The sequence below is a fragment of the Acanthopagrus latus genome, chromosome 1, assembly GCF_904848185.1.
Source record: "Acanthopagrus latus isolate v.2019 chromosome 1, fAcaLat1.1, whole genome shotgun sequence".
NCBI classification, from domain to species: domain Eukaryota; kingdom Metazoa; phylum Chordata; class Actinopteri; order Spariformes; family Sparidae; genus Acanthopagrus; species Acanthopagrus latus.
The window spans coordinates 19,773,317-19,787,737 of NC_051039.1; the positions used below are offsets into that span (position 1 = coordinate 19,773,317).

Consider the following 14,421-nt stretch of genomic DNA (forward strand, 5'->3'; position numbering starts at 1 on the left):
CAGACATGTGCCACTATGTCATGCATCAGAAAAAATTGTTCAAATTCTTTTTCCCGAGGCAGTTTCGTATCAGTGATAAGCTTGGTAGACTCAATGTCATTTCCAGTTTCAAAGAATGAATAATTTGGAAAGCTTGAACTAAGGAATATGAAGTTTACCAAATAAAAATGGTAAACTTTCAAACATTTTCCCCTTTTTTTCTTATCTGGAAAAAAGACAGTAATGCAGACATTTCTATAAAACATAATGCTGTGAGGTCCAAACAGCATAGTTTTATTGCTCAGCTTTCTGCAAGGGTACAAGAAGTGTATTACTTTGCTTCTTTACTGTCCTTATGTACAGGTGTCAGTTACAAGCTCACAGAGCAGCTGATGTGAAAAACTATGAACACGTATACTGTAATAATAAATACAAAAACAGATAGGAAATCAAAAGAAATAAAACATGGTGCAGTTAAAAAAGAAGTTTTTTTTCTGTTTTGTACTGAGTTCAATCAAAAGTCACTGACACACACACACACACACACACACACACACTTACACAAAATCCTGTAAATTTAAAAGCGTGGGGAGAGAGTTTGCTAAACATTACAAAGCTTGTGGTTTTTAACCAGTTAATCCAATTTGACCACTGGCTCTCTATCGATTCAATCAGATTCATCATATCAGGAGACGAACATCTCCTTTATATCGCAGACGTTCTAAGCTTGAGAAAATAAAATAAAAACAACCAATAATCTGCAAAATTGTCGAGGAAGTTGGTCCAATTTGGCTGCTTAAGCAGGGAGAAGTGTGATTTCCCCTCGTCTGGAAGCACTCAACCCAAGCAACTTTTGCACTGAAGACTGAACCAGCCAGAAAACTTGGTGCCAACAAAAAGTAGCAAAGAGCAGACGTGGACTGTGTGCACTGGACAAACATACATGTGTGCATATCAAGATCATGTGTGTGTATATATTTATATATGCATTATCTACATTTTTTTTAAAAATCAGTCCATTAACTATTTGGTAAATAGAAGGAAGTGTCTGATTATAACTTGGAGCCCAAGTATGCATAACATGTGCAAAAAAAAACAAAAACAAAAAAAACTGTAATGCATCTATTTTCCTGCCTCTGAGTCACGTTATTAAAGGTAAAAAATCAAATAAATTCTCTGTAACTGTACAAAGATGACAACTTCAAAGTGATCTGCTTTGTTTTATCTGATGATGACTACAAAATCAAAATAAAAAACTCAAGCTTTCTGAGTACCAGCTGACAAACTGTTCATGGTTACAAATAAATGCAGGCAGCATACATAAAAAAAACATTTAACTGATTTTTTCCAAGTCAAAAACATCTTCTAAGAATAATAATTATGCAAATAAATAGGCTTTATTTCATGAGCATCCATTCATGCAGAGGGTTTTCTTTGGATGGAGGTGTCCTCACTGTTGCCTCGCTGGTTTTTTTAAAGCAACTTTTCATTTTGATTGACCATTTTTCGTGTGTAGCACCCAGGAGTTCAGCAGCAGTCAACCCCGAACATTTGCAGTTCTGAGTATTTGAGGCGTCAACGAGCATTCAGACCTCCAGAGAACCAAATATGGCCATTCATGTTCTCCTATGAAGGTACTTGTGTGTTAATACGTAAAAGTGATCAACCAAAAGAAAACTGCTTTTTCTTTTACAGTCCATCATGGGTTTAAAAACAGGGCATCTAAAATCTAGTCTCCATTAAAACCAGTTTTACCCCTCCTCACACACTAGCCTAATAAATGTAAAATAAAAAAAATAAAATAAAAAAATAACAAAAAAACAAAAACAAAGGACAACTTCACCTGAGAATGCAAAGAGGTCTGTGACAGACACCAAACATGCTTGCATTTGAATTAAACAGAAAGAAGAAGCAACAATATACAAAATAGCTATGGATTTGTACATATATACTCAAAAATTACAGGTGTATATATACTTTTTACTCTGTATATTTCTACTGTAGTCGTATAGCAAATGAAACACGATATATTTTTAATCTAATGTGAAGAAAGCACTCCTGCCATCACTGCTCAGTTTGTAAAGTGCTCAAAAGTGACAAGATGGAGAGAAAGAAAAATGTCTGCCTTTTTAAACTGATGATGTCACTCAATTGCTTTTTTTGTGTGTCTTTTTTTTTAACCTTTTTTTTTTTTTTTTCTTTTTTAATCAAGCCTGGTCCCATGGACAGCTGTGCCCTTTTCACATATAATCTGATAGGAAGTGTGCTGGGTAAGGTGAAATCCAAAAAAAAATCTAAAACATGCACACTTTTTAACTGCTGGAGGCAAATCTGTCAACGAGAGGAAATAACCAGGCTCAAATAGTGAGGTTCAATCAGCTCTGCAGCTTAAAACACAGGACACTGTGCTAGTAAAGGTGACAGGGAATTAATCTACAACATGTCTATCTTCCTCACATACAGGTGCACAATTTTATACACATGCAGAAACATAGACACACACATACACACACACGTTTACAAGAGCTGTGGCCACACTGCAGGGATTGAAGGTGTAAAAAATAAGATCCTTCTCATCCAGAGTCCGTCCCTCATCTTCAAACGACCCACCACGAGCTCGACTCCACAAACGCCACAAAACATCAGACCCACATCCAAGTCAGTCTGTACGAGTTCCATTTCAAAATCACATATTCACAATTGCAATTACACGGTTTTACAGTTGCTTTCATGACTGCTATTAAGCAATTCATCTAACCGCGGAGGATTGTTGTAAAAACTAGAGATTTTCTGAATGAGAATACATAGCTTTTTGGAATGAAACCCTTCACATATCGACGTGTTACACACTGAGGTAGGATGGATTTGTGGCGCTCCTGCAGGATGAGGCACACCAACTCTACAGCCATGAGGACTGGAAGGTGTATCGTTGGAGGTTATGATGGCTACTAAGGGCAAGACATGGCTACCTGCAGTCTAAAAGCTTCAGTAGCAAGACAAGGATCATTTCAATCAGTTTAAATTACAAAACAAAACAGTTTAGTCATTTAAAACTGACTCAAATGTCTAGGAGGAGTCTTTTTTTTTTTTTTTTTTCCAAAGTAACACTTTTGAAAGTTGTTGATCTGGAAGTTAATAACCGCATCCTGATTTGATTGGATTTTAGGTGAGGTGATCGGGCAGGTTCTTTTACTGAATGCTGCAGCTCTTAATTTGCTCTCCTTATTTCACACAAACTACACCAAAATAAATTTTAAAAAATACCAAAACATAAAAATGAATAGAAAATCGATAACAGGATGACTCTCTAGCAGCTGTTCAGACAGATTTCGATATGGGAAGAATGTGGAGAGCGGTGAGAGAAGAGGAAGACTGCAGGCTGGTCGAAGGCTCGTATCAGTCTCTGAGCGAGCCTGTCGGCACGTCGCAGTCACGATAATAGTCCTTCAAGAGTCCTGCACACAGTAACACATGTTCACACACAAACACACTCTCCGACGTGTCTCTCATTCCACTGCGAAGCCGCAGGTCTCCTCGATCGCCGTCAGCAGCTTGTCGTAGAGCTTGTCGTAGCTCTCGTAGGGCGGAATGTCAATCCGATTGAAGCTGGGGGGGAGACAAAGAGTTAACATGAGTAAAGATATGATATGGTTTTTCCATTCTCATGATAAAGATTGTGTCTGCAGGTGCGTTTGTCACACACCAGGTATGGGCTTTGGGCAGGTTGTTGGTGTTAGCATCAATCTGATGAATGGTGAAGAGTCTGGGCCCAGCAGCACCTGCAGTCAAAACACAAAGTTTCCATCAACTGCAGTTCAGCATCAAATACCACTGTTACATTACTCATTCATCTCAGCTAATAAAGTCCTGAACCCTTTGTCAACTCTCTTCCATAAACTTCGACCAGACATGTTTCTGTTTGTGAGGTTTTTTTTGTTTTGTTTTTTTTCCCACTAGACTTTTGAAAAAAGTAAAACATGCTGACATTTGTGTGTTCCAAGATAAATAATGTCAGTACCCTGTAAAGCCTTGAAGCCTTGCAGCGGGACTCTGGATGATCCAGTAACAAACTGCAGAAGCCGGGCCCGCCTCTCCTCATCAAATGACTCCACAGCTTTCCAAAACCACTTGACGATGTTGCTGTCTGGGGTGCAGTGCTTCAGACGGGTGTTGGACTTCCAGTCGGAGATGTCGATCTTTCCCAGGCCACACACTATCAACTGTAAGGAGAGAGGGAGACATACACTTTAATATTAATTTGAATTTCATAAGAGAAGCTGCTTATAGCTGTTGTTTCGAAATAATACTTTTTCCTTTTTCTTTCTTTTTTTTACCTCCAGCTCTTTCTCATCGAAGGATTTGAGCAGATGCTGAGGAATAACCTCATTGAAGCCTTTCTGCAGAGCCAGAAACTGAGCCTCGATGCCATGCAGGAAACGCCAGTTCACATACAACCTGCAGAGAACATGAAGGTAAAAGGAAGAGGAAGAAACCCAAAGGGGGAATTCATCATCAAGACAATGAATGAATGACAAGGCAACAGTATGGATCGACACAGAATAGTCAAAAATGTGTTAGCAATGTGGGCTGAAAATGAGTTTGGAGTTTCACATACCTGACATACTCCTTCTTGGTGTCCTCTGAGACAGGGATACTCTTGCCGTTGGGTTTCAATTCGTGTTGGATGATTTCTCCGTAGGCATTGTGCTCCACACAGAAAGTGTGGTCCAGCACACCAGTGATGTCATTGTCCCTGAAGAGGGGGGAGAGTAGGTAACAACAGGAATCAGCTCAGAAACTATTTCCATTCACTCAGTCATTTTCAAGAATGTGATCCATCAAAATTCAAGAGCAATGACCTTCTCTCAACACCTCAGGATCACATATTCAAAGTGTCCAGCTGTGATTATTTTTATAGGCTTATATTTTACTATATATATATTTGTTTACTTTAAATTGCTGTAATGAACTTTATTTTCATGAAAAAACAGCATGTTGAACTTAACCTTAGCATGGTCCTAAATGACTTCAAAGAAATGATTTCCTCACAGACATAATAGTGGATGGCATCGTCATAAGTAAGAATATTTAGGTCCTATCAAGAGAAGATCCCATCCCCATGTCAAAAACACTCAATCTTCAAAGTACAAAACCGCTGTGTCACAACATGCAGGAGCAGGCCTGAACCAACAAGACTTTCATTTCTTCGAGATGAGATTAGATGTTATCATCTTTCCTGACAGCAGAGGGCGCTTCAGTCATTACAAAGTTAAGGATAAACTGATCAAGTTTGGGAGAGCATCTGAAGTATGTGTGTTCTCAACCTTTTTTATGTATGATTTTCAATCTCGTCTCCTCATACAATTTACACCTGTACTCAACTGCTTTCTGAAGAAATGTTTCATATTAAGGCATGAGTGAAATTTTTTACAGCTCTCCTATTAAAACAGCAAAACCTACAGGTTAAGTTACAGATGACAACATTAAAATTTGATGCTGTGCAACCTCTGTAACTTGTTTTAACAAGAAAACTGCTTTTACTGGGTTGCTGGAAACAAACAAAAAAAAAAGTCTTACAGGATCCAGACAAGGCTGTTGTGGAGGTCGGGGTCAACTGACTCCATATCGTCCAGCGTGATCGGTTTGCCCAGCAGCTGTTTGTAGAAGGGCAGCGTGAAGCCTCCGTCAATGTAGTGGCCGTGGAACACCGCCATGCCCATGATGCGACCCACAAAGTGGAAGTACGACAGGTGCTCCTGTACATAAAAAGAGGTATTAATGTGGAGGCTCTCAGTCATATCATTTTCATATCATGAATACTGATTTGGATTATACATCTTTAAATTCTAAGTTCCTCAAGCTGCTCAAGGGAAATTGGGCAGTGACCAGGATGTGAATTGGCACTGCTCCAGCTACCAGTCCACACTGTCCATGCTGGCCCAACTTAAGACTGTACAGACTGAGCTACTGTTGCCCTTCAATCATCCCAAATGAAGAAACAAAATAATTCCTACCGGGTTGACAGCAGAGTCGGGGTTAATCTGCAGAGTGTAGATGTCATCTCTAGAATACTGGAACAGGCCGTAGTAAGGGTTCAGCATCTCGTGGGACAGTAGGTATAACCACTCCCTAACACAAACACACACACATACACACACAGTGAAAAATGTACCACTAAAAATGCTCAAACAAGTACAAGAAGGTTAACTTGTCGGTCCATATGGCTTATTAGACAGTGCCATCTGGGAAGTCGCCCTTAGACAGAATTTTTGGAATAGGGTATGCTGTCTGAAAAAAAAAACCTTGGCAGGTAATTGAACGAACCATCTGTCTATCACCTGCATTCCTGCTGACTTCACCCTATCAGATCTACAGTAGGAGAGGGCTGCCAGCGGTGCCGCTTAGTGAATCGAAGTTTTTGCACAAGAAAAAGAATCATTGTTATTTAAAGGAAAGTACTCGCTACGATTCTTTGCGGTTCTAGTTATCAAGAAATACTCTCCAGATCGGATGTAACTGATACTTAGTGATACAAGCTGACACATGATCACGTGATCTTGTTTATCAAGATCCCTCACAAGGTTATTTCTTTTAATCAATTTATGTTTTCTTGGTTGGTCCTTTATGCTGCACAATGCTATGTTCTAAAGAGTTTGGTGATTCTTAATCCACAAAAAAAATCAAACATGAAATGTCAAATGTAACAATGTACCTTGCAACCCCACCATAGTCCAGTCCCTCTTCTCCTCTGAATTTGATCATCAGTCTTTTCCAGAGATCCTTTGGACGCATCTTCATCACTTGCCGGTATGACTCCTACAATTCAACACGTACACCAAATTATATATAATACAGTAAAGAAAACAAGACCAACTTTAACACTACAGTATAATTTGTAAGACATCACTATTACCTTTGCTGGATGTAAAAATAATAAATAACTTTGGTGTCATGTTGTCAGGACTGTTATGGGATAAACACACACCATCAGATATCACTTCAAGTCTACAAACATTCAGTCTTCAGTCAGTCAGTTACAATGTTGCTTAAAAGCAATTATAAACTGATGGCAATGCATCCTGGTAACACGTGTGTCTCTTTCCTCTCCTCTTTGTACCTCTTCCCCCAGTTACAAATAAACAAATAGTCAGTGTGTTTCCTTTTCACATTACATAAGAGTCATCTCCATGTCGATCCTCTCAGAGGAGTCCAAACACTCAAGAAGCTGTGCCACAGTAAACAATATCCTGCCACAGCGACAGCACTGCTGCATCTGTGAAGCATGACGGAGCTTGGCTACACAGTCGGCTGTAAGATGCTATTCAGCAAGTTTAAAATGCTCTGAACTCGAGTCATCCAACATGTTGGCGGGCTAAAACATGTGTGTACAAAGTGTCTGAAATTTCGAAAACTTGTACACCGAGTGATTATTACTTGTGTTGGTCATATTTAAATCTGCGGCACAGAACGCACCTCGATGGAAAACCAGACTACAGCATTTGTGAGAATGTGCACGTTCACACCGCAGCGCTGGTTTCTGCATGAAAACCTCAAGTAGATCTGCAGGGCTGGTTTTCACACTTAACTTTCCCCTTCCACAGCTGTCACGTCGAAGGAGGATGAAGTCATATTTTTCATTGCTCAACTTGTAGTTATGAAGTTATGTCTGGCCCCGAATACTTGCCACTGCTGCCTTCGCTCCTTTCCTCACCCCTTCTCCCTCCCCTCCACATCTCTTTAACTGCTGAAATCATCCAGAAAGAATGCCTCGCCTTGGTAGAACAAATGATTGGGAGAGCAAGAGAAAGAGAGACAGAGGAGGAGAAGAAAAGTAACAGAGAAATAGTTTTTTTGTGGTGTTTTGAAGGACTTTCTGTTCTGCTTTTCCCTGGAAACCATAAAGCAGTTCTGAGTACTGGTTCTGTGCTGCCCCGGGCCGTTCTCTGCTGCACATCGTAAATGGTGTGAAAAATGCCAGTAAATGCAAAGATCTGTCTTTGTTGAGCATTCTGCTATTGTTTCAGGCTTTGCATGTTGTGATGCTTTGAAAGCCAGATAATGAATTTTAAGAACATATTTTCAATGCAGGTTTTTGAAATTCACAGTAAATTCCATGTTTTGCATTCATTCATGTGAACGCTACGCTCACAAGTCCTTCAACAGCCAACCAAATGTTTCCTTTTATGTTTTAAGGCACATCAGACATTGTAGGTTAGGGCGTCAAGTTTACGGGTATCAAGACTATTTTTCTCGTTGAACATCTGCACTCCTAAATTGCTGGTGTGAAAGGGTCACCCTCTACTCAGGTTTGTGTTTGTCTTACCTCAAATATCTCCTCGCGGCAGACCTCGATGCGGCAGTGGCCGGCCTGGGGCTGCTGCTGAGAAAGCTCCTGCCGCAGGATCTTTAGCTTCTGCACCAGGTCCCTCTTGTATTTGGGCACCGTCAGGCACTCTGCCTCTTCAGGCAGCTGGGCTGGGGACAGAGGTTGCTGAGGAGCCCCAGGACCACCTTGGTCCTTCAGCTGAGGCGGATGACTGGAGGGACAGTGTGGTTGAAGGGGAGGCAGAAGATGAGGTGAGGGGGCAAAGAGGGCAGAGGAGAGTCATATGTCAGAATGATTCAAACTTCAATGAAACGGGAATAGCCAACAGTTTGTTCTGAGCTGTTTTATTTCCCAATTTTAACCATGAGAGAGTATTATTGAGATTAAAAATCTGTTTTCAAGACTCCTGGACAAGATAGGTAGCAATACAGTTACACAGTTACACACATGAAACAAACAAATAACAATCATAATGAAGACCGATAACAAATTTCTGAGTCTTAAACCATGAATCAATACCAGAGATGTTGTCTTTTTTCATTCCACTTATTTCTTTTCTCGTAAATATGCAGTAGTACTCTCGCACCCTGACCCCAACCTTGTAAACACACTTTAATGTGTAAAATTGGTGGAAACAGCCTTTAATATTACATGGTCACAGGGATTTTGTGTTTTTTCTTGTGCACTGCTTTGACTCCAGTGGCAGAAACTGATTTACTCAAAGACAGAAGAAAGAGGGATATGTCCTGTGGGGACTTCCCCTGCCCCTCTATCTCAAATATCCTCTAACCACAATGTTAGAATTCCCTCTCTAGCGATCACCTTCTTCTCAAAGCAAAGTGCGCTAAACAGAGCCCTAAGCCCCAAGTAAATCTGATCCAGACCTGTGGACAGGCTGGGCCTTTGACCAGACATTTGGTAAATATCCCTAGCAGGAATAACAGGGAGAGGGAGATAAACCCTGAATAAGCAGAGAGAAAGAGATACACACAGAGGAAAAGAGAGAGAGAGGGGAAGAAATATACACAACAGAGTGGTGTAAGAATAGCTGGCGCCTCTGACTAGCTCGCAGTTAAGTTGGCGTGCTCTCTTTATCCTCCTGCTTCACACATTTCTCCAAAAGTCCAAAAAGTCAATCAAATGAAATCTGCAGAAATCAGTTCCTGTCTCAAGCGTCAAGACGCCAACAGCCAGTAGGTACCCCTGCCGTCCACCAACCACGACTGGATTTTCCACCATCTGACCACCAGAGCTGCCATCCTTCCTCGTAATTTGAGGGGGATGACGATGGGATCTTTATCCAGATCCGCACCAAAAGTTAATCAGGTCTATTCGGGGCTAAAATCCATCCTCCATCCAAGATTCCTGGAAATTAATTCAGTAGTTTTTGTGTAATCCTGCTAACAAACCAACTGACCGACAAATAAGCAAACTGAAATGGGTGGAAACATAACCTCCTTGGCAGAGGTTGCAAAAACAGACAGCACAAAACACACCCATTAACGCAGAGCTCCTCTTGTCCAGCCGCCCACCCTCCCACATTTCCCTGGGGCAACAAAATACACTAACTTGACTGACAAATGAGAGAGATATTAAAAAAAAATAATAAAAAAAAGATTTAAAAGATAAAACAAATAGAGAGGAAATAGAAAGGTACTGATCAGATCGAATGTCTATCAAGGTTAGAGAGTTAATACAAGAGAGAAAAACAGTGAAGTGAGTGCGTAAAGGTCAGCTTGGTATTTAGTAAACCTGCCTTTAAAAGGGGACGTATCAAAGACAGCAGTCTATGGGAAAAGATCAAGATATTCAAACAGGGTGTTGATGAAGAAAGATGATCAAGAAGAGCCAAGCTGTGGGCAGGATAACAAGATTAAATGTGGGAAAGCACGCCTGCCCCACAGGGGGCATAGGAGCTACATTAAACAACCTATCTCCTGAACTTTATTCCCCTTTTACTCTACAGCCATTCAGGGTCTGTGTTTTCTAAAAAAGACTTGACAGCGACAAAATACAAACTTGGCAAAGGTAAGCTGTGGTCAGTGTTCAAACTCTGGCCTCCTCCAGCCCTCATTGTGGTGTTGGTGGTGAGATGCCTGGGTGGGCCTCCGAAAAACATAATCCGTCTCTCCCTTCAACAGGACAGCAGCCCTCATTTTACTGTGAGGGGATGCTGAGCCAGCAGAGGCCTTCTCTAAAAGAAGCTACTGTCCTCCGCTGGGAGTGAAGTGACGAGGCTGCTGACGGCCAAACACAGACGGTTCACCAAGAGGCCTGAGCTGGTATATAAAAAGGAAGCAGAGACTATCCGAGGTAGCAGCACGTAGCCACCCACTAATTCCGACACTCGTTGTACAATTGGGTTCTCTGGTTCAGTGGGTTGAATAAGGCCTCATCCATTTGGGCTTTCCAAACTAAACGGGTGCAGTGTTTCGCCAGTCTATCCCTGTATAATCAAGTCCGCTGCTATTTATTTTATTGGCAGGCGCTGGGGCTCCTAGTATGTCAAAGAAAGGGTAAGACTGCAGCGGAGCAGTCCTGAAAACCACTTTAGGAAGGAGGAGGGGAAGACAAGATGGCCTTAAAACAAAATGGAATGAGTTGCTTTTGGCTGGGAGGATCGAGAACCATATAATAAAGCGTAATTTCAGCGCACTTTTTTTCCCCCTTCTCAGAGTACAGTGTAATTAAAAATACGTTTCGACATAGTTCATCTTCTCTGGCTTCCAAGCGGGACGAGCTCGGCATATTTTATGGTAAATATAGAAAATACAAGCACAGTAAAGCTGAAAAATCTGCCGGAGCCAAACAAGAGAGATGGTTCCTATTGCTGTGACAGCTTGGGTGAAATACAATGATTGTGGAGAAATATAAACGTTCAAATTCAATACAAGAGCCAGAGGATTTTATTATTGTTATTTCAAGGTGGAAAGAGTGGGAGGAAAAGAAATCGGAGGAGTCTAGAAATGAAGGAGTGAACATTTCCAGAACTGGGTCACCTGCGCATGAACCTGCAGAGTCATGATAGGCTTCCATCCTCTCTGTATGTTTACACAGGGACAGACTGGGTGAAGGAGCGCAATGGCTGCATGTTTGTGTGTGTAAGAGAAAGTGTTTCTTTTCAAGGCATCTGGCACAGGTGGGCTGAAATTAGTGTTGAGTAGGTGTAGTGGTGTTAAAGCCACACCAGCCACCCCAACACACCCGCTCTGCCCCCCACCCAACCCCAGAGAATCAAAGGACCCCTTTATGAGTCGCTCCGGCCCGAGTATCAGCTGGTGCTCTGCTCTTTTACACTTGCAGGAGAGGACATAGAGGTCGGCCAAACTCTGCCGCCGACTCCACAGAGCGCAGAGTCGAAGTGTGTGCATGTTTGTAGAAAATGTCTGTTCGTGGATAACGTGTGTTTCACCAGAAAATGTGTAACGTACATCCCTCTCCTACCTACCAAAGGTGCCACATCTGCACAATTCTAGTTCCAAAAATACAGGCAGCAGACAGACTGCAGTGGTGACACATAAATATCTTGCACTTGATGAGACTTTCTGAAAATAACGAATGAAAGTACAGCTGTAAAGAATGTCTTATATTTTCTGCCTAGGGGGTCTCTCAATCAAAAAAATTAAAAACGAAATACATAGTTTGATGATAAATATGAGGTGAAGTAGGAAAGGAAATGACTTCCCGATTGTTATGAAACCAACACTGCTGATGAAAATCTGTTTGGAGGTTATGGCAACAGGCAACCCTAATTTATAGATTTCTGGGCTGAAACATTGTTGGGAAAATTTGGGATAACGTAAGAACAAAACTTGATCAAACATTCAACAGTTGTGTTGTTTTAAGACACCTAAATGCAAAGTGTCACACATATAAACTTCATTATATATATCTCTATATATCCTATTTATTGAATTATATCAGAGATGAAACAGATTTGCTTTGCTATTGTGACTATAAAAATGTAAAATATGGTGCTGCTAGACCAGCGTTACTGCATGTAAATGCAGGTTTATGAAAAATGTTCATTGAATTTAGTCAAAATGTTGTATTGCAAGGCTAAATGCCAAAAAATATGGCTTAAACCAAACTACATATACTGTTTAGACAACTGGCATTTACTGTAACATCAGATCACATGAGGTTTGACAAAGTGCAGTAGATTAGTAAAATACTGTACACATATAATCATTTGCATTTATGTTTTTTCTTTCAGTTAAACAAGCCACACCCCCATAATGTACCAAAAATAATATACAGTATAATCACTTCTTAAAACATCAAAGCAAATGATGATTTAAATGTCATGAAGAATTATATTTTGGTTGGGAAAATACCTGCTGAAGCCCACTGAACCTAAATCTAGCAGCGACTAAAAATACCTTCGGCAAACACTGATGTAATCTTTCAGACATATACTATGTGCCAGCGCAAGAGAGGGAGTGCAGTATGTGAGAGACAGTGTGGCAGACCACAGTCATGTAGCTGTGTCTGACTGTCTGACAACTCAAGGCTCTCATCAGTCTAAGGTCGACAGCAACAGGGCTGTCTGAGCCACATTTAAACCAGGATACGTCCTGGAGGATCAGCAGACTGAGGTGCAAATTGCACACTCTCAATGCTGTAATGTCCAATCTGCTCCACGCCAACTAATCTAGCAGACATAACACAAACTGTTTCTACAGACGGGGGGTCTGGAGAAACAGACACTGGATTGACCTTGCATCTCTTAACCCATTTTGTTTAGTAAGTTCTAGCCAACAGAAATGAGTCTGCAGTCATCGTTAGTAGGACAATGGGGGGAAAAAAAGGCCCTAAAAGATTTTATGAAATTTCTTAGCTCACCAGATTCATGCCAAAATGTAGTCACTCACACATACCAGCCACCTAATTACCCCCCTTTCTTTCATGAAGATACATGAATTACTCCCTGAGAAATTCACAAAAACAATTTGAAAAAAAGCTGGAAAATGTTAAAGAAGGTAAATAAATTCCTGGATCCATCCCTTCATCCAGATTCACTGCAAAAGCTATTTGGTTCTATTCTGGGCTGATACACATCCTCCATCCATATTCTGTGAAAATCCATTCAGTAGTTTTTTGTAATCCTGCTGACTGACCGACCAACTGACCAACCAACCAACCAACCAACCAAAACAGGTAAAACATAATCTCCTAAGCAGAAATAATCAAGTTTTTGTCTGATTTAAACACTATGAGGTTTTGACAAAACTGTGTTGACAAAATACCAGTACCACACTTAGCTGTAACCATAATCCATCCATAATCCTGCCGACAGCTCAGAACACTTTCCTCTGATGAAAACAGACAAAGTATTTTTTTTGTCATTGCATTCTTTTCAGGTTGGGGCTGAGATTGCAGCTTACAGTGGGTTTTTATTTCAAGTCAACACCTTTCTTTTTTCACTCTCTCTCCTGACTCGATCAAAGGGAGTTTCTTCCCTGTGGATGTTAAATTTGTTTGACTGACCATCTCCGTTTTCTCCTTCTGCCAATTCTTTATTCTTTTGATTTCATTTTGTGTATGTCTGCCAGAAAACAAGATAAAGATGCTCACCAAAAGTGCACTCTCTCTGCTGTGTGCATCTCTCTTCCACTGAATCAAAATCAAACACTATCTACACAACTATGTAGATATCTAAAGAAAAACAAAAGTGCATTTTTGCTTTAACCGCACACTCCAGCATGAGGTAACATGCACAGCTGGTCCTGACATGCAACCACCCTACAACCATCACCTTCAATCTCCCTATATGGAAACGTGTGTGTGTGTGTGTGGCGGACCTATGCGGATGGCGTTGATAGAAGACAGATGTCCTGACCCTGAGCCAGCAGTGAGTCTGATAACTTTAACAGTTTTTGGAGCACGGTGGAGTGAGGAGAGCGAATGATTGAGGACAGAGGAGATGATGGGGGGGGGGTGTTTAGAGATGCGAGGAAAAAAGAAATGAATGGGGACAGCAGGAGAAGAGAGAGAGGAAATGGTAGAAGGGATGGCACTGGTTTGGCTAGTTACACAGGTTTATCTTTACATAACGGAGGCTTAACAGACCTGAGGAGAAGCTTTAACAAGTTAACACTTCCATGAAATGATCA

The 14,421-nt window shown here is 41.0% G+C and overlaps 1 protein-coding gene across 1 annotated transcript in view; it reads right to left on the bottom strand.

The window, feature by feature from the left end:
- Window positions 1–252: 252 nt before the first annotated feature.
- LOC119023193 (E3 ubiquitin-protein ligase SMURF2-like) overlaps window positions 253–14,421 on the bottom strand; it is a 61,827-nt gene continuing 47,658 nt past the window's right edge. Inside the window, exons 12-20 of the mRNA XM_037104936.1 lie at window positions 8,303–8,516; window positions 6,692–6,795; window positions 5,994–6,108; window positions 5,557–5,735; window positions 4,595–4,732; window positions 4,314–4,434; window positions 3,998–4,199; window positions 3,683–3,758; window positions 253–3,585 (exon numbers count right to left, since the gene is read on the bottom strand). Coding sequence (XP_036960831.1) covers window positions 3,486–3,585; window positions 3,683–3,758; window positions 3,998–4,199; window positions 4,314–4,434; window positions 4,595–4,732; window positions 5,557–5,735; window positions 5,994–6,108; window positions 6,692–6,795; window positions 8,303–8,516 — 1,249 coding nt within the window. The 3' untranslated portion in view covers window positions 253–3,485. The remainder of the gene's footprint in view (window positions 3,586–3,682; window positions 3,759–3,997; window positions 4,200–4,313; window positions 4,435–4,594; window positions 4,733–5,556; window positions 5,736–5,993; window positions 6,109–6,691; window positions 6,796–8,302; window positions 8,517–14,421) is intronic.